This window comes from Strongylocentrotus purpuratus, unplaced genomic scaffold, assembly GCF_000002235.5.
Source record: "Strongylocentrotus purpuratus isolate Spur 01 unplaced genomic scaffold, Spur_5.0 spur5_scaffold_5, whole genome shotgun sequence".
NCBI lineage: Eukaryota > Metazoa > Echinodermata > Echinoidea > Camarodonta > Strongylocentrotidae > Strongylocentrotus > Strongylocentrotus purpuratus.
In genome coordinates this window covers 5,747,521-5,772,450 of record NW_022145611.1, presented here as the reverse complement: position 1 = coordinate 5,772,450, position 24,930 = coordinate 5,747,521, and the positions used below count along the sequence as shown (strand labels likewise).

General features: G+C 37.3%; 1 protein-coding gene across 1 annotated transcript in view; it reads left to right on the top strand.

Moving 5' to 3' along the window:
• Positions 1–2,731: 2,731 nt before the first annotated feature.
• Positions 2,732–24,930, top strand: part of SNAP-25 (ovarian synaptosome-associated protein 25 homolog) — a gene marked incomplete at its 5' end in the record, with an annotated part of 70,753 nt that continues 48,554 nt past the window's right edge. Inside the window, 7 exon segments of the mRNA NM_214589.1 lie at positions 2,732–2,742; positions 11,600–11,610; positions 13,756–13,768; positions 15,849–15,863; positions 19,717–19,718; positions 19,720–19,735; positions 20,365–20,373. Coding sequence (NP_999754.1) covers positions 19,717–19,718; positions 19,720–19,735; positions 20,365–20,373 — 27 coding nt within the window.

The window sequence follows — 24,930 nt, the reverse complement described above, 5'->3', positions numbered from 1 at the left end:
GAATGTCATAATAAATCTGTCTTCATTCTTTCTCAATCTTTCTTCTACTCTTTTCACCATCTTTAATAAGCTGAAGAAAAGAAAGAAAATCAATTACAATATCACCGACGCTTGAGAAATAAATAGTGAGAGAAAGACAGCTAGAAGCGAAAACAATTAAATATCGCTGATGTTACCGGAGTTTATGACAAAAATTAAGCCGTCGGAAAGAAATCAAAGTAAGTCCATTATCACCTGCGCTCGAGAAATGCAAAGAGCGACCGATCGCGGGAGAGACAGAAGCGAAACCAATTAAATATCTGTTGATTTCTATCAATTCTTATGGTGCATTCTATATCGAAACTCTTCCGGCACGCAATATCAAGAAGGTAGTTGCTGCCGATCGATCTCGCCTTTGTTTGGATGGCCTATTCATGGAGCATTCCAGAATGCACCCACAATGCGCCAATTAAGTCGTTAAGTACCGCATTCTAGGTACATTCTAGGTACATTCTGGAATGCGGATTAACAGAACAATAGATTCTGAATAGGGCATTCTACATGCATTCCGAATGCCAGTTGAATAAATCCGTGGCGCCTTACGTTCTGTGAGTTTGTGAGGGCTATGGTACTTTTTTTTATTTTTTATCGCTGCTTCATTGTAAATGATGATTATTGTTAATTGCTATTCACATTTTTGTGTCTTATAAAACTAGAGATAAGTAAATACATGTGGGACCTGCATGCATAAACTTTCCCCACACCCCACTTGCGATTCATTTACACAATAAAAAAAGCCACAGTCTACCATGTCATATATGTGAATGAGCCTTTACTTCTCTCAAAAAAATAGAATGTCCTTTTTTGGTTAGTCATTGTTCTTGCGTCCATTGTGCAGATGCAATGAGGAGGGGGTGGGGGATTATTGCATAATTGTATAAAACATTTTCCATTGATTTTTTGTCAAACACATTTACATGTATATATATATATATGGTTCCTTTAATAACCTGTCATAAACAGAATGCGTGATGTGTAGCTGTAGGCCTGTCCTCATCAGCTCATTAATATTGCCAAATAGCCTGCTATTTCTGATTTGGGAAATAATCCTGAAGTTACAAATCGCGTCTTCATCAGCTCGAGATTCGACCTCCAAACTTAAAACTCGACCTTGAGAAATTAACTTGAGATATTTTGCTAAGCGTTCGCGCAAAGTGCGAGCCTTCGGGCTGGTGAAAACGCACCGGACAAATAGCGGGATATTTTGCAAACTATTCTTAGATATCTTGGGATGAAATCTTGACCAAATATCCCGCTAATTGCTGATGAAGACGCAAATTAACTGGATAATTTGCGGTCGGGATAGTTCAAATAGTGGGATATTTGGCAATCTGGAGCTGATGAAGACAGGCCTGGTGAGACTCTGCGTCCTTGAGGCTCGTATGAGGCCAGTAGGGCCTAATGACTGATAATGATTGATGACAGCTTTTTGATAATTCACAACATGTACAGACGATCGAAACAATCGGTTGTGGTATGACTACAAAATGTCAACTTTAATAACATCTGCCAAGGGCCAGAACTACGTTAAGCTCATATTGTCTGTTTAGAGCCAAAAGGACGTTAATTCATAAACCTTTTGGTGGTGTGTTTGTTAAAAAGCACTATTAGGCGGTGTTTTTTCTCACCAAAGCGCAGTAAAGTATATTTATACAGTAGCTGTTTTATAAAAATTGATCTTATTATTAGTATTACTTCAACTGTTAAAGGGATTGGGTATCTTTGTCTCAGATTCTGAAACAAAATCGTGGATTTAGCTCATGCTGCAATCCTAATTATAAACATTTAGGTCAGTTTGGAACCCCATGACTTTTCAAGGCCGATCGCCTGTCTGATTATCAAGATATTTATGATTGGAAATCAACATTTCTTAAACCATTTGCCCAATGGTTTTTATAACACTACGGTCTATTGGGGGGTAAAGAGTATGGTAAAACCGGTCACTCAAAGATTTTTTTACTTTTTTGAGGCACTTAATGATCATTTAGAAGCGCAATTTTTGTAGGGCTTTAATATTAAACCATATCACAGACACTGATAACACGTAGGGCCATGCATCTCAGATTTAACATTGTTAAACGATGCAGAGTTGATGACCTTTTGGTGACGATACACTATACTTTGGCACCAAATTCTAACTCTCATCATGTGCTTTATTCAGGATGCCTCAGATACATTACATACTAGTGAACCATGAAGAGTCTTATCAACTGGCAAGTTCACAGCTTTTGCCAGACAATGGACTACTCATGTGCACATTTTAAGAGAAATCACCAGAAACCATTTTGTTCGCTGCTTTTCCTGTGAAATGAAGCATGATTTTTACATGATTATAAGGCCTAATAAAAATGATGTTGTATTGCCCTTTAGGTGCCAAAACATGGGTCGGTCAGTCGGAAATCTTTTTTTTTTTAAATACTTTTTTTGTCCCTCTTTAGGCTGATATTTCTCAGTTTTGAATGCTTTAAAACATTTTTTTTTTAAATTCATTAAACATTTTTGTTCTAAAAAATATAAAAGCAATTTTTTTTTAAAAAGCCGACTGTAGATTTCAAGATTTTTGGGTCAGTCGTAAAGGGCAATACAACATCATTTTTTTTAACGCCTAAGTCTGTTGCCCTGTCCAATTTGACCGACATTGCAGAATTGTCCCTGTAATGAAATACCCAAATGCATGCACCAAATTTTTAGCGATTACACTATGTAGGGTGTACATTAAATATGTAAGAATTATAGAAATTAGAAAATGTTTCCTTTTTGAGAGGTGAAGGAGACGGTACTTGTATCTTAGTAAGAACCTTAGGTTAATTATACAGTTTCTGTTCATATTTGTTCAAACTTCCAGAACATCCTAAAAATGCTCTAAAATGATTTAAAAAGATGCTAAAATTATCAACAATACTTTCTTGATGCAGAATAACTTCATTTAGTCCAAGGTCATCTCTGAAGCATATTTGGTTGACTTTAAGGCATTTTTTTCATGACACTACAATCCTATATTTTACCAAAACAATTTTAAACATCTTCTTAGTACTTTACGAAAACGAATGGTTGTCCTATCATCACATTGCAACTGCAGTTTTTGTTTTTAAGGTTTACATTCTGTTTTAATGCACAGCCAAGACAGTTACTACTAAACAGCATGGGATTATGTATCTAAGGAAACACTCTACACATGCTTAATGATGTGAACATATTCATTATGAGCACGGTACAGAATACATCAATATTGTGAGTGGATGTCAATGGTATTATTGATCTTTAGAAGCTGAACTACAAGACCTTTAGTGTGTTATTGTACAGGGCATTCATGCAATACATATTGTAGTTGTCTACTGACAATAATGATCCCTTTTGGGCATCCATATACATTACAAGGGGCAAGGTTGTTTAGATATAATATTTCTTTGTGATGCTGACATTACATGTATATGGATGATTTTGCGAGTAAATATTGATGTACTTTGTAATACCAGTCAAGTTTAATGCACTAAGGTTTGTACTCATATGCAAACTAACCATTACCATTTTTAATTTTTGAGTCAAAGTCCACCTTGGGTTCCTTGTAGTAAAATAAATTTTTGAAAGAAATTAACTTTTTTATAATTTAGAATTGTTTATTATGCATTACATAGTTGTTCAGGACAACAAAATAAGTACAAATTAACCAAAAATATGCTGTATATTATGTTTTTGGGACCACTAGATTCCCTCATCTTCTTTGTTCATTAAATACCTCTTATACAGCTTCTAACAGAATTCCTAGGCAGGCATCATTCATAGTATTTTCTAAGAGGCAGTATAAATTAAAGATTGAGGACTAAGGATTTTCTTACGTCATTATCAGAACTCATGATTAATTCCCTTCAAACTTCTTTGTCAATCATTTTTGTAGTGATTCGGTCAAGGGGAATACAACATTTTACCAAATAAGGAACTACTCCGGCCTCCACATACTTTTGATTGTAATTGGAATGAAATAACAAGAGCTTGCTCAACAAAGCCTCCCTTCACATCGATTTAACAACAATTAAGTTATTTAGAAGCCATTGCCTCACTCACAGAGCCAATTAGCAGTAACTCTTGAATAGTAATTAGCGAGGTATGAGATCCCCAGGGGGGAGGGGGGATCATGGGTTTAGGATCTGACCGGATTGACATGCTGGTGTGTGCTATGAGCCGCAGTGATGCAGGTCTGGAGGTCGCATCGTAGAGGAAGCTTTACGTTAGTCACAGATGGTATTCATGGTCAATACTACTCCACAGGAAAAGGTGTGGGTCGATGGTATGACAATGACAGGACAGCCCCTGACGATGTAAATTTGTACTATAACTTCTGGCTCATTTAGACATTGTCTTCAAAATTGTATTCCTGAAAGTTGACCACAAAAAGTCTCTTATTATGCACCCAATTTCCATTATTTTCCCTGACAGGAAATAGTACAAGGTGTGTAAATGTTGGACTAAAGAACAGTCAATTAGAAAACCCACCTGTTCATGTTATAGTTGTAGTATTCTGGCTACAAGTATTACAATTTACATCATCTTCTTTTTCAAACGACTTTTACATCAAACTTCCAGTACTTATATAACCATTCTAGAAATGTGATCAGAAATGATATGGGCATCTACAAATAAAATTCTGAACATTACAAAAAGGTCTTGTAACCTCCACTTTTGTATGAAGAATTCTCTATGCTATCTGGGCAGAGTAAAATCTTAGAATAGCATTTTAGCCAACACATTTTATTGCATACTGATAAAATGGTTTGGATGAAATCATCTGTTTGGAGCCAGAAGGGCATTATCACTGTGTTAAATCGTCAGAGTTAATGCCTTCTGTCTCCAAAGAGATGTTATGACAACTCTCTCGTGTAAAAGTCAATCTTCTGTGGTCATCTTCGTATATAGAAAATATATAGAAAATGTTTATAAGCACTGTAAACATATATTCATTTTAGACCATACATAAAAAACAAGTGAGCCTGTTCTGCAAACTACAATGTCTCATTTTGACAATGCTAATTCACTACTGCACTGTATATAGAGCATCTCCTTGGGGTTGATAATCATGTAGCCAAGCTTATCGTCATGGTCTGTTAGCACGATCATGTCATCGCTTTACTGAGAGGATGGGGTTGGCATCCAGTTAAAGATAAAGTTGAGTTCTGGTCATGCGATCACATTGTGAGAGAAAAGGTGGGGAATCGATCAGAAAAGGTTGATCATCTAGCATATAAGTATTGGTGTGTACTGCAAGGTTCTGGAACCCAGTCTTGGTAAAGTTACAAGCACTGTACACAGAAAGATGTATATGGGACTACACAAACATGTGGCATAAGAATTCGACCCAATTTTTATGATGTTACATGCCATATTTAGAATTGGTATAGAATATTAAGGCATTTGAAGAGCCATGTTTTTCAGGGAACATTTGTAATCTGATGTTCTTCCACACTTGCATAATACAATGATAATGCTCACAAATTATTTTTCACCTCTCCCCAGAACTCAACCTTCTCTTTAAGATCTTGTAGTATTCGCTCTTGTTATACAATACTCTGCACCATATCCCTCCAGCATACACCACAGCTTGTGACAATGATTTCTTAACTCTGGAACAAGCTTCCACAATTCATTGATGTAGATGATGCCATCCTTTTGTTGATCATGATTCAATGGAAATTCAAAGGAACTGCTATTTATAGATGACACATGTAATATTTACCTGTTCTGAGTACACTACAATCTTTTGAAATACAGATTGATAATTATAGATTTTTTTTTCTTCAAAATCACAAAGTAGTATATCACTTCAGTTCATTTCATGAAAGTTTATTCTCACATTGGCCTATTTTTCAGAATTCAGCCATTTATTGTTTTCTTCTAAGTTAATTTTGTGCACAGTTAGTAACCAAATGAAGCATGCCAAGTATTAGCAGCAGCCTGGCTGGTTCATGAATCCATAAATACATGAATGTTTTGATCTATTTCTATGTTAGATATGAACACATCCATTCTCATGTGAGAAAAACACCTTTTGGCTGGGACTTCTATCTTGTAGTTGGGATGATTGTTATAGTACCCCATCTGTTGGTGAGGGAGTGCCATGCTCCTCCTCACAGTATCACCAGGTATACATGACTGTATTTGACCATCTGTATGCATGATAACTCTTGACCATCTGCGGAGAACCAGAATGGCTCAAAGTCATATAATTTATCACTGATTAAATGAATGCCCTTCTGGCTCTCAACAGATGATCATAGAACTGTTGATATTTGTTGAAATTCACACTCCATTGTGTCATTATAAATCAGAGATATGAAGAATTTTGTTTAAATTTTGTTTTTTATTATGCAACCTGTCATTATTATTATTATTGTTATTATTTGTATGCAATATGTCATTACATGTACCTTATTACCATTCAAAGTATTAAGCCCCACTGTACTACTTATAGCTACAGTACTTGCGCCCTCTATATAACAAACAATGCATAATCGGTGACCATTGGTTCCCCATGATCCTCTTTTTCTTATGTTGATTGAGAGCTGATTTGATGAGATAACCACCTGTCCAGTGACCTTGCAGGGTGGTCTAATCCCTCCTGTACATTAGTATAGATGGGCTTTAAGTGCTTTATAATTCCAGAATTCCAAATAAGCATTATTGATATCATTACTTACAAGGGTAAGATACATGATGTAACCTGCTTTAGTGACCACCTGTATAGAAAGTCCACCTGTCTACAAAGAGCACAATTTTCTTATTCCCTGCAACATTATTGCCAATTAAAACATTTACTGTTTGAACCTGTACATCAATCCCACCTGCTTATAAAGACTACAGTCCTGTTTCCTGCGAGAGGGGTTTATACAGTATATACAGGTTTGACTGTACATACTAGTACATCAAAGAAAAGAGAATGCATAAATTAGTTATGATGAGTGATCAGAATAGTGTTCCTTGACCTAATCGTCCAGAGTTTCTCTCAGTCATCTGCATGTAAATCAATATTGATATAGCTTCTTTTGAATCACCAGAGTGCTTCTCTACCTGTGCGTTAAACATTTAATTGTACCAGACTAGCTATAATTGCAAGAGGTCAGGTTTTGCTTTTGAGTTGGTCAAGTGAATATCTGATATGTCGCATTAGGAATGACCTAGGAGATTTAAAATGAGGGATAAACAAAGATTTGCTGGAATAGGATAGATATATTTTAGTCTTTTACAGAGGTGAAGTAGTGGAATGACTACGAAAAAAGATAAAGATAATGATAATTAAATATGATAATAAGGTAAGATGCTAATGATGTAAGCTTGTTCTTTGGAAAGAGAAATCAAAACCAGAAACTAGTTTTATTTGTAAAGGTTGTATACCTCGTTTGTAAAATATAGATATTGAGATGGGAGTTAGGAATGAGAAAAGAGACTATTTGAGAAAAAATCAAATTGAATCTTAGGTTAGGTGAGGAGATGAGGCTTTGATATTATGTAGTGTGTCTGTTTATGGGAGCCATGAACATTTTAGTGCAATTTATAGTTTTGTTTTCTGTTAAAAAGAAAAGGGACTAAGATAGAGGGGGAGAATAAAGAAATAGACTGAGAAATGACATGGATGAGTGAAAGGTCCATATACTTGTATATAATGAGATTAGATTGTGTTACACATTTAAGAGATCTATGCGTTCTTGAGCAAGAGAAATGCAACTTTAAGAGCTGTTTGAAAAGTTTACCTCAGTAGAGAAGAAGCAATCATAATATCCTATAGGAAAGCAATTTTCACAATGACTACCTACTTTATAGTTACAATATATACAATATTCATGAGGATATGATGATTATCCGCTAGTTACAGATCTCTGCCTCTGCTCTGACTTGCTGAACCCTAAGTGAAGTTTTAGGGCAACCAGGTCGTAAATCTCCAATCACTTTCAAGTCTAGAGCTCCCCCTCTTCAAGTATGGCTTAAAGACATCGGTGTCATTCAGTGAGCGGTTGTGTACACCCTCCAAAAGCGTATTGCTCTATGGTATCCTTAATGATGAGACAGGGGGATGAAGACGTTACCTCTGGAAACGGAATGACGACAGCCGCTCCGCACTCCAAATCTCGGTTGCCATGGCTGCGTAGCGGAGATCTTCCCTCATCAGGGCCTAAACCTGGGATTTTCTTTCTTCTTTCCCCCTCTCTTTCTTCTTTCCCCCTCTCTGTGGGTTCGTAGTGCCTTTGTAACCTGGATGGGGGAAGCTGGTAACCTTTTTCTTTCTGTGTCTTCGACTCTGCGTCACACCCTCTCAAGTGGCGATCAAAGAAACGGTAGTTTACTTGAAGAGGATGAAGCTCTCTTGTCGTTACCCCTTGATTTACTGCCGTGTTCTGCTGCCTCTTAATAATACCCACATCATTTATAGCAGGGCGGCATACATTATGGCTACATGTACATACAGACTTTAACAACAAAATTATCCAAACCCCTTGTAAATTTGATGTTCTTTGTGTATTTCATAAATCAAGAATAAAAGGTGGACTTTTTCTAATTATAGTCTTTGTTGAATACTTTTAGATGTAAGCTTTAATATGCCTCCTTCTCAAGAATCAGAAAATGGGACAAATCAATTTTTCACATACATACTTTAAAAATTACGAAAGTTGGTAAGGGTATGCATAATTTATTTTTTAACTGTACATGGGAAGCATACTTGCTCTGTTTCCTGGGTTATATGTGTGTGCAAAAAGGTAGATCCTAATATTTGACAGGAATATGGGGTTGAATGTTTTGAAATAGGAAAAAGTATTATATGAATGTAAAACAAAGATTGACTCAAGTGAAAAAAAAAATGTCACCAAAGTTTTATTTTTTAAATACAGTTTACTGATGAAAGTGTCATGCTTGAATTTAGAGGTTCAAGGTATGCTTTATAATATAAGGCTTTAAAAAAAGGTTTGCAGTATCCTCTAATGTCATTCATCTACTTTATTTCTAGTTTTCAAGGAATCTATTCTCTTTCTTGTTTTCCTGCGATTGTTTTCACTTTGAAGTACATGGTTTCTTGATGCACACATCATCAAGATCTACATCAGTGCCTCTTTAAATCTCTTGTACCAGTCAGAGTGCCTCTCGAAAGTTGCCAATTTCCTCCACCCCACTGACATATTCTCAACGTGTGCATGAATGATGCGGAAACCCTTTTCTGCGCTTCTGATCTTTCACCGACGTTTTCTTACATTTCAGTGCTCTCAAACAGAGCGGGATGCCTCCAAATCCCCATGACTTGTAGAGTTTAACCTTTCACTTGGCGAGATTGCAACATGTATCATCCACTTTCTCCATCTCACCTTATACACTCTCTCATCTTCATTTCCTCCAACATTCTCCTCACATCCTCTGCCTGGCCTACATGTAGCTGCCCCCTTTGGTTGTGAGGGCATCCTGATGTGTCCCAACAGAGGAGAACTGTACCCTCCCTAGATTAGAAGCATTTTTCCCCCTTAAACTTAAGAATCCTCCAAGATTATCATCTACCAAGAGCCAAAATGGAGTTAACTAGGAAAAATTCACTTAGAGAATTTGAGATACATACATGTACTTCTGGCTATTAGCAGACTTGAAGACTTCTTGGTTTCAAAGCATGTGTTTTGTTTTTTCCCTACTTCTAAATATCATCCTCCAGGCTAGAGCCAAGTACTATTGTCTTTTCTTAAAATTAAGAGCTAAAAGGGCATTTTATCTACCGGTATGTGAAATCTTTCTTGGAAAGTATCATCAGTTCTGCGTAAAACATTCTTCAAGACGAGTGACGTGGGAGGCATTAGTCCCTCATCATATACAAATAAGATGTTGTTTGGAGAAAGCAAAACACAATAAACTGAGGTTGAGATAAACATATTTTCCCCTCAGAGCCAGGAGGGCAGTATTCCTCTATGTAAAATGATAAGTAAACTCCCTTCTGGCGCTCAACAGATGATTCGATCTCTGCACATCCCTTAGGAGCTGTTTGTTTCCAGTCTATCCCTGGCTTTGGACTCATCAGCATATTTTGGTGATCACTCTCCTTCAAGTAGTCATAAAGCATTTAACATCTCTCACGAGTCAAGTGTTTGCGACATCTCGCGTGACGTGATCTCCTCTTGGTATTCACCCCAAAAAACACAAAGTTCACTCACTTCGGTCATTTTCCATTTTTGATGGCAAATGAAAAATACTTTACCTTTGACTTAATTTGATAACGTTTTTCCATTTGGATATCGTCGGTACTTGAGGCAGCTGTGACGGACCTTAATGATCTTATTTGTCGGTGTCCTTTTTACGTCACGGCATACTTCATCTTGCCCAGACTGTGGGTGATTGTTTTTAGTCATCATCGCCAATTCCCAGATGTGATTGAGTCTGTTTCCCTATTAATGATACATCCAGTTAACTTATGATGCATAAACCTGGCAAATATTTATCAATCTCTTTCCAAAGTGTTTTTCTCAACAGCTGAAAAACAGATTTTTCAGCGTGTTTTTTAAGAAAACAGTGATAAAAAATGATTGATGTAGTAAGTTGTTCATGCAGTATGTGTTTTTTATTTCATTAATTGAATCACTGAACCACTACAGAGATATGTAGTGGTTCAGTGATTCAACATGAATAATTCCAAATTGACAAATCAAACGTTTAAATGTAAAAAACAACAACAACATAACTTTCTGTGTACCACAAATTTGATAATACTTCTTGAACTTTAGACTTTTGTATGTATTAGGGTTTTAGTAATATAGTTAGAAATTTGTGAATGATATATCTGAAATATGAATTGAAGGGAAAAAATTCTCATTGCACATTACAGATGATGGATTTATGATGGAAAAGGACTATTTTACAAATTATTTATTTCAAAACCTGTAAATACAGTGTATGTTTTTGTCATGAGAGAGAATTAAATCGATACAAGATGATAAAGGGAAGAGTTTAATGAAAAGACAAGAGTGGAGAGACAGAGCGAGAAATAAGCTGAGATGAAGGGAAAGAGGGGCAGAGATAAATGGAAGATAGAGAGAGAGAGAGAGACACAGAGAGAAAACCGGAAGAAGATGTATGAAGAGGGAGGCATTGATGACACAACATGGCACTTAAAATCATTTATCTTGCAATGTGTATCCTGTTTACAGCGAAAGACGAGGCATATCCTTGTAAGCATTTGAGTGAACTGTCTTGTAAACATGATGGTTTATCTGTAATGTACAACATAAAAAGGTGTATTTGTAGAATGGGATCTTCATTTCTGAAATGTCCAGCATTAACATTTATTGAATGGCAGTGAAGCTGTAAGAAAGAGTTTAGACGTTGACTGTAAAAGGGCATTACATAAAGAAACATTTGGTGAAGAAATGCATGTAGTGATACAGTGAAAGCGGTGTGTGTACTCTGGAGGATATGTCTGGTGTATAAAGAAATATTGATTTAGAGCGGAAGTGCTCTGTTGTAAATCATTTTCATATACTGTATTCACATGGCATTGCGACTTTATTTCTGTGTGGAGTTCTTTGCCAACACACTGTATATGCCTCAGTCTATTCCATAGTTACATTGTGAGCTTATCTGACCAATACCCTTACAGCAATGCCAAACATGAATATATTTGTTATCGAACAGTTACAGTTAGGAAGCCCTACAACTGCTATGGATTAAACGCAATATTTAGCTACCGTATTTGCCGGCGTATAGGCCGCAGTATTTTTGGAAGAGAAAATATCAAAAAGTCGGGGTGCGGCCTATGCGGCGAAAGAGTAAAAAATGTTTTTTTTTTTTTTTTTTTTTTTTTTTTTTTTTTTTTTTAGTTTCGATTTATGGCGCTATGCCTGGCAATGTCTCCCAGCTCAGTAATCAGTGTGTTGACTCACCACTCGGAAACTACAACAACACTAAAATTTGACTGTCATCTTGGTTTGAAAGTAATCTTTCTAATAGATCTCAATATGTAGTTTATAATAATAGTTCCTCAAATTTTTTCTATAACAAATGGTGTACCACAAGGTACACCACTGGTACCATAGGTACTTTATTGTTTTTAATTCACATTAATGATCTTACACATTCTTCTAAAAACGACATTGTTACTATTATTTGTGACAAGTTTACAAGCACAAATCAGCGCCTTTAACTGCACCTCGATGTTAAATGAAGGTCCTTCCACGCGTGGGTTTTCGGCAGCAAAACAACAACAAAACAAACAAAAAAATCGGGGGTGCGGCCTATGCGAGGGTGCGGCCTTTACGCCGGCAAATACGGTATGTTGATCCCCTCATTTAATCTTCTACAGTAGGCACTTCCACATTCCAATTATTTAACCCTTTGTGCAATAAAATCACAAACATGAACTTCCATCAATGCCAAAAGGACTATATATGATATATTTATGTTGAATAACCTTTTTCTTTTTGCTAAAATTACGAAAGATAGCCTTGTAAAAAACCCAACATTTCCCCCGCATCCTGTCAATATAACTTCCAATATATCATTTATGTCATATTTTAAGTTCATTTGAAATTGATTATTTAAAAAAAGAAAGCAATCATTTTGGATGATAAAGAAAAAAAATGGGTTCATGATAGCAAGGACTTGTGATGTGACTTGTCACTTTACTGCCCCCCCCCCCAAAGTGAATTAATGCACTGTGTGTGTCTTATTACCCCCAAAAAATTGCCTCCTAATACTTATAGAATTGGCCCCCCAGAGTCCAAAGTGGCTACACATGACCTACCTTATGGCAGAAACAGCAAAACAACTGTGTTGTTTTAATAATATTATTTTGAGCGTTCTCTCTCTCTCTCTCTCTCTCTCTGTCTTTCTTCAAAATTAATGCTCATTATTAAATCAGGTTTTGTTTTTCTTTCACTATCATTTCTCTAAAGGGACCATGGAGTTATTCAAAGCATTAATTGTCACTAGTTTTGTATGTAGGCCTAGTATCAGCAATTTATTGGTTGGGCAACTCTGGATCTAATATCCAGTGCTGAGAGACAGAATATGGAGTATAAATTAATCATTAGATATAGGTTTTTAATTTATTTAATAAGACTACAAGGAAAATGTGCAAATGAGTACAGGTTGAAATACTAGAAAGAGGTACAGTGAAAAAAATACATGGGGCTCAGGGCGAACGAGCCCCCGAAATGCCCAAAAGAGCCCCCGAAAGTCATAAAAGAGCCCATGAAAATTAGCATAGACTTCAATGCAAAACAAATTTGATAGTGTTATTTTTCTGCAAGCAAGCTTGGAAAGTAGCCCCCGAAATTTGTTAATTATTTTTTCCCCTGAATTGGTAGAAAAGTTTGAGTATTATTGAATTTTGCCATGATTTGATTGTAAATCTAATGTCATTATGTTTCCACCCTTTTGGGAATATTTACTTCTCTAGAATGTAGTTGGGATAAATAAGTGGAATGTGCCTTACAGACATGGTTGAAGTTTACTTTTATGATATATATTTTGACAACGAAGGGTTGTTCTGATACTCAAGTCTTAACCTCTATTCATAGGTTAGAGTAGGAAAATATGGGCCTATTCATAAAGTTGACTGTATTTTTTGACGGCATGATTGATAACTTGTCCACCATCCCTTATATTTGCCCTCAATTAAAACATGTAACCTTTGAGAAATTTCAGTGTTATTCACATGAATTCATGAATAAATTTATGTGCCTTTTGATAGTGAAACAGACATTTTCAAAGAGTTCACTACACACTCTGACATTCTTACTAAGACAAGGATGCATGTGCCATTATGGTAAAATATTCACACAAGGTTGGCAACAGAATATTGACATTAGAATCACAATCAAATCACAGCCAAATTTAATAAAAGTCCAGACTTTTCTTGTATTCCTAGCTCTGCGGTGACTCATTCAGTCAAGCATATAGCAAATGTGTTGTAATACATGGCAGGTTATGGAATACCTCTCTCTTTTTGCTCCTTTTTTTTGCATCGGTTCTTCTGGCTCCTGTGTGTTTGACTAAGGGGACTTATGATGAGTTGGTAATGCAAGCTCGGGCATCTCTATTTGAGCTATCACTCGAATACTAACCAGGTAGAGTTCAATGTAGGGACATCCCTCGTAATGTAGAAGCTAAGGAGTCGGTGGCTCAGAGAAAGAAATGAATCGAGGATAAAGATCTCGCATTACAAGTAGCAGGATGTAAACTTGCTCCATTTTCAGATATTTGAAATGGGGTAGGATTGGGACAAATCGAGAAAGAGAGAGAGAGGGAGAAAGAGAGAGGAAGTGAGAGAGAGAGAGGGAGAAAGAGAGAGGAAGTGAGAGAGAGACAGGTAAAGAGACAGGAAGGGAGTGAGCTAGAAACGCATCCCCCCTGGCCGTGTTCTTTTGGAGATAAACACGCTAGTTACGGAGTGCAGCACCTCACTGTGTTGGCGTGATTGTTGTGAGACGCAGCTTGCATCCAAGCTCATCTGGCTGCATGCACGCAGCTCCCTCTCCAAAGAGTTTCCCTCCCTCGTCTGCAAATGGAGAAAATTCCAAGTTTGCATGTTAATGTGAAGCCATATAAGTGGGATTTGATAGAGAAAAAGCTGTTGTTATGTCGACTGGAAGGGCTTAGGCGGTGGACGTGGATACGCTGCAGCAGCGCATGTGTGGGATAAAGAAGACGAGTGGGCTACAGCCTACATCATTTCTCTGGATGTATCCTAGGAAGGTTTTCTACTCTGGCCTTAATTATTTGTTACAAAGGTCACTCTCAGAAACACAGTGGAACGCAGAAGAAGGAACACAGTTGAGGGTGAACAACTATCGGATTTCACCAAACTCTGGTGGACGGAGGGAGAGAAGTTAAACTCTCTTGTTTACATGTAGTTCAACTTGTCAATGAGCTTTCAGTGCCTTCTTTCTCCAGTGCTCACACATTTGACTAGCTTGCATCTTGGTTATGGGGATGCGGGCCACCTTTCTCCTCCCTAGATGACACTGTTGCTTAGCGATTGAGATGCTAATGCTGATGCTCTGCTAGCACCATCATCATTGCTCGGGGAGGAATGGCCACTGATTTGGCATTCGACCTCACTTTTTACGAGAGGCGACGGGAACACAGGTCACCTTCTTTGCCGGTGATACGCAGTGACCTAACGGTGGAAGCATGCCTTATGAGAAAGTACTCACGGGGTGTAAGTAATACAGGCTAGTCTTTAATGATACAATTCTTGAAGGATTGAAGCAAACAATATCCTACTCCATTTGCCACTCGTGCATGCAGCTGTCTCTCATACCGTCTGTTTAGAACTAGAAGGGCATTAATGGTGTATTAAAATATATGAGTTAATGCCCTTCTGGCTCCATACAGAGGAAATTGTCTGATATAAGGTTGATAGTAATCTAGAGTACTATAAAGTTACACTTCATTCTTAATATAGGATTGATGACATTATTTTTCATGTAGGGAAATGACTAAGGTTTGTTTCATGGACTATTTTTTTTTTTTTTTTTTTTAATATTTTTTTTTTTGGGGGGGGGGGGAGGGGGGGGGGCAAGATTTACAATATCTTACCCTGTTTTTTTATATTAACATTGGTTATGGAAAAGCAATTTTCAAATTATCTATGGAAAATTGACCTTAACTATATTTGCTAATTCATAATACTCATAATGACATTGCCTTTGTATAGAAATATCTGTATTGTATAGTAACACAAACTTTAATAGTGGAATTTTAAAAAAAATTGTAAGATGATGAAGACACGATGAATATTCCAAGTTTTCCAACAAATTTGAAGCCATTTAATCAGTTTTATGTATTGATCTAGCAAGACAATTGAAACTGTATTAGTTTTCTTTATTTAAATTCAGGGATCATTACATTATCTAGGATTTTTTTATTTTTTTGTATTACATGTTAATAGGTCATTAATCATTTTTCTAAGGACTCAATTAGTATTGTACTCTCCTTTTCTTCAAAGAGCAGTTTTGTTTCAAAAAGAAAACTATGAATTAGATTATGATACACATCAATGCACTGCATACAACTTGAGTATATATGCATATATGTAATTTAATCTTTTTAAGACTCCATTTCATTACACTCGGTTTGCATGGAATACCTTTTCAGGGCAAACTTCTACCCACCTTGCATTTAATGTCTTGTCCCCTATCTGTACAACTAGCCCGGGCGGCGTGTCCCCAAAGGCCCAGCTGTTTCCTATGAATGCGTGCAGCATACACTTGCATTGCAGATCTAATTACAGCACTGATAACTGTCAGATAGTTCATCAATTAAATACCGCCGAGCAGGTCCTCCGAGGCTGCTCCTCATCCCGAGTGTCCGGCCTTATAGCAAGAAGTAGACACTCCTAAGTGCTGATTTTGGAAGAGGCATTTGATTATTTCTCATGAAACCGGAACAGTTTCTCTTTTTAGAATATATTTGAAGATTGGGAATGTTCTATATGGAGTGAGGATTCTGCATGTTGCAGTGATTAATGTTGCATGTGCTCCTTTCCACCCACGAAGAGAATAAGTGACAAATGAATCCTTGATTCATCTTCATCTAGAATACATGTATATTTAAATGTAGGGAAAGAATTTTGATGAATCTAAATGAATAATGCACTTGCACGAAAGCTTGGTTTATTAAAGCACTGTACTGATAATGGTTCATTTAATTTTTGATGTACACACAGACAGACAAGTAGAGATGAGCAGTGAAGGATAGTGTGATATGCAGAGAGAAAGAGAGAGAGTGAGAGAGAGAGAGAGAGAGAGAGAGGGGGGGGGAGGGGGGGGGGCAGACAAGACAGATATTGCAAAATGGATGAAGAGAGACAAATTATGAAAGATAGAGAGACAATAATGAGAGATGAAAAAAAAGAGAGACATATCGTCGCTGTTTTCACGAAGTGACGGTAGTGAAAAAAAAATTGCATTCCCTTTGCGTGACAATTTTCCTCACTACCGTCACTTCGTGAAAACAGGGATGATATGCACAGCCATATATACAGAGCATTAACTATTGTTGGGGAGAAAGAGAGAGAGAGAGAGAGAGAGAGAGAGAGAGAGAGAGATGACAGATGGATAGATCAAGATAATGAGAGAGGCAATATGAGAGACAAATTATGAGAAATAGAGAGATGTTTTGAGAGATGAAAGAGACAGGGAAGAGAAAGGAGGGAGCCAGAGTCATGAGACAGAGGTCTTCAGGGAGAGAGAAGGAGAGAGATATGAGATGGCAAGAAGTAATAGATATCAAGAGAGAGAGACAGAGAGACAGACAGGGCGATAGAAAGAGTAGATATCAAAGACAAGCACAAAACAGCAAAGCTCGTTAGAAGCGATATCAAGGTCCTCATTATGATATTCTACTGTCTCTCCCCACAGGTGGTTTCTTTTACTAGGAAGCTAGCCTAGCTACCCGATCGTCTCAAAGGCAGATATATCCCATTATAGTCCTTCTCGTCCATATCTAATACTATTAACCGAGCAACAGTCACGTACATAGTCATATCATTCCAGAGATAGGTAGTCTCAATAGTCTGAGATGGAGAGTCGACCCTGTCGCACGGAGAAAGATAAAGAATTGATTAAAGGCTTGATTCGTACCGTTCCTTAATGTTTCATGCAGTGTGTAATGATGATCTACTATAAATGGTTGGACACAGTTTAGATCTGTGCCTGTTGTGCACTTCTTTCAATGAGGCTTTTCACCAGGTTGAGTGAAATATGGCATTGGAGTCCTCCCAGGGGATTGTCTATAGGAGGACCAAAACAAATTGACAAATTTATCACCCTTGTCATTATAATGAACTTGCTGGACAGAATTTGTCTGGGTATTTTCTACTCCGTAGTCCCTCATGCTTGGTGTCAACACCATGGGTGTTTTGAATTGTCAAGAAACATGCTTCCAATTAGAGAACTCAATTCTATACATGCCCAAGTTAGTGTGAAAATCACTTTCAATTACCGGTAGTTCTTTGGGGGGAGGGGGGTTCACAATGATCCTATTAAAGTCGAACTTAACTCTAAGTTAGACTTAAAAATTATGGAGAGCCTTTTGTAGCCTTATAATAAAATATATTTAAAACTTTTTATGAATTCCATATGAAGGACATGAAATCTTCTTTATAAAAGAAAATATGATTGATTTGAATCAACATTTTATGCCATTTAGAATAACTTTTACAAAATATTTTCATAGATGCTAACGGCTTTCCATAATTGTTAAGTCACACTTAGAGATAATTTCAAGTAAGGATCTTTGTGAAACACCCCCAGGTTCCAATATGATGTTGTTTATCTCTCAGGGTCATATTATATTTAAAGGAAAACTACCTGTAGAGGAATATTTTTTTGATACCAATACAAGTGAGTGCTTACAAGTTTGCACACAAACATGGCTTATACAACAGTTTCAATCAATATGAATCAATATTCCTTCCATACTGGGTGGTTATGGAAACACAGGTTATCATCAAAACGGATGGAGACTGTCCCAATTTCCATGTCATATGGGAAAGCACTTTTTGCCTATTTGTTTGTTTTCATACTCCTTTCCTCTTTTGAGAGCGTGAAGGTCGTGAACCCTTTGTGTTCAATTATAAGAATTATAATGCCCTTCTGGCTCTTAGCAGATGATGTATGTCTACAGTTTTAACATTTGATAATTATCTCTAAAATAATAATGAGCAAAAATGTTAATGAGGAATGGTTGTAGCTTCTGTTTTTGAATACAACATGCTTTAATGATGAGATCTAAAGTAGATGTCGACACACTCAAGAAATGCTCTAAGACGTAGTTTGGATTCATGCTCAGATACCAAATACTGAAAACACCTTTTCCTTCTTTGCAGTGCTTGTTAAAGTTTTCCAATATAGCTAGTGTTCTAAATTCATTAAAAAAATTAGTACCATCTAGTTTTAAAAGAACTGCTTCTGTCTTTAAAGGTTGTTGGGTTTTAGAAGAAGATTAATAAACAATAATCTTACTGGTTACATATTGTCTGTAAATTGTTCTTAAAAGGATTTCATAAAGTTGTACTTTCCAAAGCTCTTTCTTCTCTACCTTCTAACCAAACATAGCACTGCAGATCTTAAGTAGATATTAACACATCAGCATAGACTTCAAATCAAACCTTATATGATTTCAAGAAAGTCTGTTACTAAATGCAAAACAATAACTCCATCGGTTATGCACATTGTACAGTATCTTACATTCAAATTACACCTAATTTGTGATGGTGACTTACAAATTTCTTTTAACCAATAAACTTTTCCCAGGTTTCATTGGCATAACTTGTTATCAGTTGCTACATCAAGAAACAGTGCAATTTTATTAGAATTGGCAAAATTTGATGTTTTTTACAGTCATATTATGACATTTTCATATTATCCTATTTCTTATATGTGTTATTAGACATTTGTGTGTTAATACTCCCATTGCCATTCTAAATTGTATTGAGGTGGAATAGTACATTTTACATTATACTAATAATTTTTTTCTAATTGCAATGAGGTAAAATGGTAGACTTAGTTTCTTGGTATATATTTCCTCTGATTTACATTTCATAAAGTCCTTAATCCCCAAAGAAAACTTCATGAAAAATATTGTAATGAAATGATTTATTTTAGTGCAAGGGATATGCTATAAGGAATGCACTATCTAGGGATGTACATCATCTGTTTGGAACCAGAAGGACATCAACTTATATACTTTAACACAGAGTTAACGTCCTTCTGGCTTTGAAGCTCTAGAAAACATATATACATACAACATAATTTTTGTGAAATGTGTCTGGTGAAGTTCCACTTTGTCCATTTCATCAGTATTTAACTCAATGCACGCCCGGCAGATCACATGATCTCCCGATGTAATCATGTCCAATGGATAGTGTTACATCGGTGAAAGGCGATCTCCTGCTTGCAGTGATCGCTCAATCAGTGTTTGGTTTATAATCCCTCTAAACGCTGCTGTGGAGTCAAGCCCATGAATGTAGTGGCCCTCTGTACTTTAGATGCAGCAGCATACACTCTTGACATTACCTTATCCAGCGATGCGCATCTCAACAGGAATTCTGGGCGTACTTTATGCCCATTTGCTGCGATCGAAATGCTCGGCATTTATCTGTATATTACAGGGAGATTGGAAAGGATTAAACGAGGGTCTCTTCGTTTATATCCATGTAATGCAATATGCATGCCTGTGCAAGAATCAATAACTATTTGACTGTTCTATCACAAATTACAACTGCATTGGTGCTTGACATACATTGGTACATGAATACCTTACATTTGTACTTGTACTTGAATGCATGGAAGTAAAGGGCTTGCGACGAAGATGCAGAGTAAGGTACATATATTTAATATAGCATCTGACAAATCAGCAATTGCAATCGTCTGATATATATAGAAACACCATCGTATTGATAACATGTTTTCCCAATTAATCTTAAGACTAGTTCCTCAAATGCTACAGAATAGCATTATTAAATGGGAGAGTGGGGCAAGTTAGTGAAGGGGTATGGCCTTCCCCTCGTGACATCCCTCCGCTACGCCTCCAGGGGTGGTGTTTGACTTCTTGATGCGGATGTTTCCAAAGATGTTTGCACAAACCGCTTCCCGGGGCTCTCGGAGCATCCACTGCCAGACCCGAAGAGTACTTAGAAGAAAGACAAGAGGCAATACCCAAGAGATAAAAAGAAAAGAAAGAAGCCAGTGCTGGCTGCCAGAAGTGCAGTGCCACATAAACCTTACAGTTCTGTTCAGCATACAGGCACGTCCCTCTATTATCTCCATTACGAGTCTATCAAGGCAGAGTAGCCCCTAGCAGAGAAGAATACAGCTTTTATTTAAGAAATATATATACCGCAACATTGGTCTGGATGACAATGATTGATATGTCATTTTCTTGGAGTGTTTGCCTAATTAATCTTTTAACTATAGTACCTCAAATCTTAGGAATTCTGGGGGCCGTTTCTCAAAACCGTCATAAGCCTAACTTCATAGACATCCTATTGAAACGTGTGTTATAGAATTAACACACGTTTCTATGGGATGTCCACAAACTTAGACTTATGACGGTTTTGAGAAACTGGCCCCAGTTAAGTTGGTGATTGTGGATTGAGCTTTAAAAAATGCACAGTGATGGACAGACTGCCTTCTGTGCACACATCTCTGTAGTTAAACATGAAGGGTATTCACCAGCAAGGGTAGCGATGCAGGTAGCTTATTGTATATGTCGGTAGATTTGTACAGGCCCCTGGAGACGACAGACATGTGGGTAATATGCATGTTATTACAAGATGGAGCTGATAATATAAGAGCTGTGGTTGCCATGGTAATCCGGAAGAAAGTTTACCTGGCTGGCCGGCAGGGCAAGTTCATGCCTGGGCAGAGTAGCAGATGAATAGGATATTGAAGGTCGGACATTGAAGGCCAATTTCTATGCATTCTGTAGCTGTATAGCATATGTGAGTCAGTCAGATCCATAATATTACCTGGAGGTTACCTGGCTACTTTGGCATTAAAGCACAGCCGTTTATTGCAACAAGCTTGTTCTGTTTCTTACAGTACTTCAGACAGTAGCGTCCTAGTGCATTGGGTGTGTCATTATCATAATATAAGCATAAGAACAGACATAATAGACCATTTGAAATCTTGTTGCTCCAAAAAAATTTCTAGTGACAGTTGCTTCAGACTTTATTTTGTAACAGATTTAGTAAGGATGCATTTGGAAAGGGGTTAGGGTTAGGTGTAGTTTTTGGTCAAAGGCTGATCATTCGATTAGTGCTGGATATTTACCACTGAGCAATTGTCGCCATGGGTCATTCATTGTTTGTTCTTCTACTCTATTACAGTATAGTCCCGGGATAAATGAACGGTTCCTGCATGTGAATTTATTTTGCCAGGCTGTAGAAAGTGCCTGGAGTAACTTTGTCCAGCAAATATGCATGAAATTGAAATAAAGATACATATCTCGGAAGTGCCATTTTGACCAAAACATGTGCATCTATTTGTTAGCAGTGATCGATTGTCAGAATAGCATTCCTCTAGTAATTCCCAAAGAGGATCCGTCATTGTTGTAAATTGAGACAGTATCCATATTTCCTTAGTACACTTCCATGTTATTTTTGTCTAGAGCTGCCCTAATTCTCACCTTCTCATCCATTTTTCTCCCTGTTCTTTCATTTTAAAAAAATTCTTCCCCTGTTCCCAAATTAATGTTTTACATTTTTAGCTGTCACAATAGCCTTAACAATATAATGCAACTACACATTAACATCATTTATGTGTATTGCATGTATTCTAAAGTGTTTAGCTTATAATTGGGATTATAAGGTGACAGGATTAAAAAGAGATAAGGCACTTTGTGAAATAGTTCTGTAGATACAGTCAGTAAAAAATTCCTCAATCATTTTCCTGAAAACCATTACAGGAGGATTCCTTGATTAAAGCTTATGCAATTGCACCTTTCTTACACCTTTCAAAGCTCAAAGTCTTTACAAATCTTTCCAAGGCATTCCAGGAATGATACAGAAGCAGCAGACATGCTCGCTCTCGATCTGACTGTCCCTTCACGGGTTCCATTATTCCAGTATTTCCGCTTTGCCCGTGAGCCAGTATCGATTGACGTAGCTGACAATGATCCTAAATCGCAGGGTTGCTGAGCCGGTCGGTTCCCAAGCCGTCAACGCGGCAGATCAATGAACCCGCCCCTCACGCCCGTCCCAGGGTTCCTACTATGGCTCTTCCCCCGTTGCCTCAGTCTTCCGTAGCTGTACCTGTGACATTTACTGGGAAAGGGATGGCTAGCCTAGGAGGAATCCTTTGTTTGGTTTGATGAGAAACATCCCTGACATGAATACATACGCATATACATCAAGGGTAGGTCCATGAATGTGTAGAAATAGTTTGAAAGACGCAACAATGAATGCAGCAACAACAACAACAGCAACAACAACAAGAAAAAAGTAAACACATTTTGAAGTGCAAATTTACAAGTCAAATCTCTGGCGAGCAGATAAAAGGATTTTCTTTCTTCACATGAAGTAGGCTTATAACAGAGATAGGTAGCATATATATATATATATATATATATGTGCTAGTAATTCAGTGAGTGAGAGACAGAGAGAAAAGGGGGACTTTTTATATAGTCACAGACTCAGGTGAAACAGGTATAGTGATAGAGAAAAGATAATATATAAGGATAAAGATATATTTCAGTTGAAAAACAGAGAGAGAGAGAGATAGGATTTACTGATATAGGGTAATGTCAGTTTGGAGAGTAGTTTAAATTTAAACAAAATTATAGCATTTTGAAGAATTTCTATCACTATCAAGCATGGCCAGTACATACTTTTTTTTCTTCTTCACACGCACCTTTTAGGATCAATAAATGCAGCTGGCCTCTCTTCTAATCCCTAGTTTTGTTAGTTCTCTCTGCAAATTGATTTGATGGCTGCAGAGAGTGATTCAAGCCCGCATTTGGACATTTGGTTTCATACATTTCCTCGTCCATAGCAAATTATACACCTCAATGGATAGCATTAAGTGTCATCCAACCTCGGTTTGTGTATTCTAGGCCATGTGTTTATTCATGAGCCTTTGGTGTATCCTCTTCTGCACTTTTTTCTGTCCATGTCGTAAACAAACTGTAAGGTTATCGGTCATTGACTGGTGGAGAGAAAAGTAGCAAAGAGAGCTGAAAGGAGGGACTACATGTAAGGGATGTATCTGTGCTAAGCTAAACTTACTGCTAAAGTGTTCTGTTTACCAATGTATCTTTTTTAAACAGTTTGTTTTGAAAGCCAAAACCTACCCAAGGCTTTGTACTGATATAGCAACAGCGGGTGTATGCATTACAAAGGGTATTAATCTGCTGTGTGTGCGTGAGAGATAGAGAGAGAGAGAGAGAGAGAGAGAGAGAGGGGGGGGGGGGGGGGGCAGAGAGAAAGAGAGAGAGAGAGAAAGCAAGAGAGAGATGCCATGACTTTAATTTACATTTCTTTACATCATAAAGGCCACATTTCGTCGCTGTTTTCACGAAGTGATGGTAGTGAAAAAAAATTGCATTCACTTTGCGTTACGATTTTCCTCACTACCGTCACTTCGTGAAAACAAGGACGATTTTATCTGTTTCCCTGAAACTTGCTCTAAAATAACCTGTACAGACAGACCACCTGCTCATAAAGACCAGACATTCTCTCTCTCTCTCCTTTGAGCAAGCTTTATAGACAGGTTACACTGTATCTCCTACCAGTGGATCATGTCTGCACATTATCACCTTCCCAAATATATGTAACCAAAATGAGACAGAGATGTCGCTTTAACCTGCTCATAAAGACCAAATATTCTCTCTCTTTAGCAGGCTTTGTAGACAAGTTACACTGTATCTCCTACCAGTGGATGTCTGAACATTCTACCCCCTTCCCAAATATATAACCAAAATGAGACAAAGACGTCGCTTTAGCCGTACTCTGCCCACTTCCCTGGCCGATGTAATTCGATCCCGAGACAAGATATTTGATTTGTATGCACGAGGCCCGGTGATAATCAAGCGCCCTTGGAATACTTGCCATATTTTTTATGCACAAATGGAGGATTGAGTTGGAAAGTACAGATCTGTAGAAGAGATTTATGATCGTTCGGTAAACCCCGGACTGGGACTGGGAAGGAAAAGGTGAATGAAAAACCAGGCCATATGCATATATTCATTTCCTCTTCCCTTACATTCTTTATCATCAAATATGTGCTGTTTTCAGTCCGGCGAGATGATGCATAAAAAGCGTTATGCTTAGTTCTTTCTTATTTACACTTGCATATTGCACCTTTGATAAAACAGTATGTCATTGAATCATCTAGTGTGCATGTTTCATTTATAGTGGAATTGCCTAACTGGAGT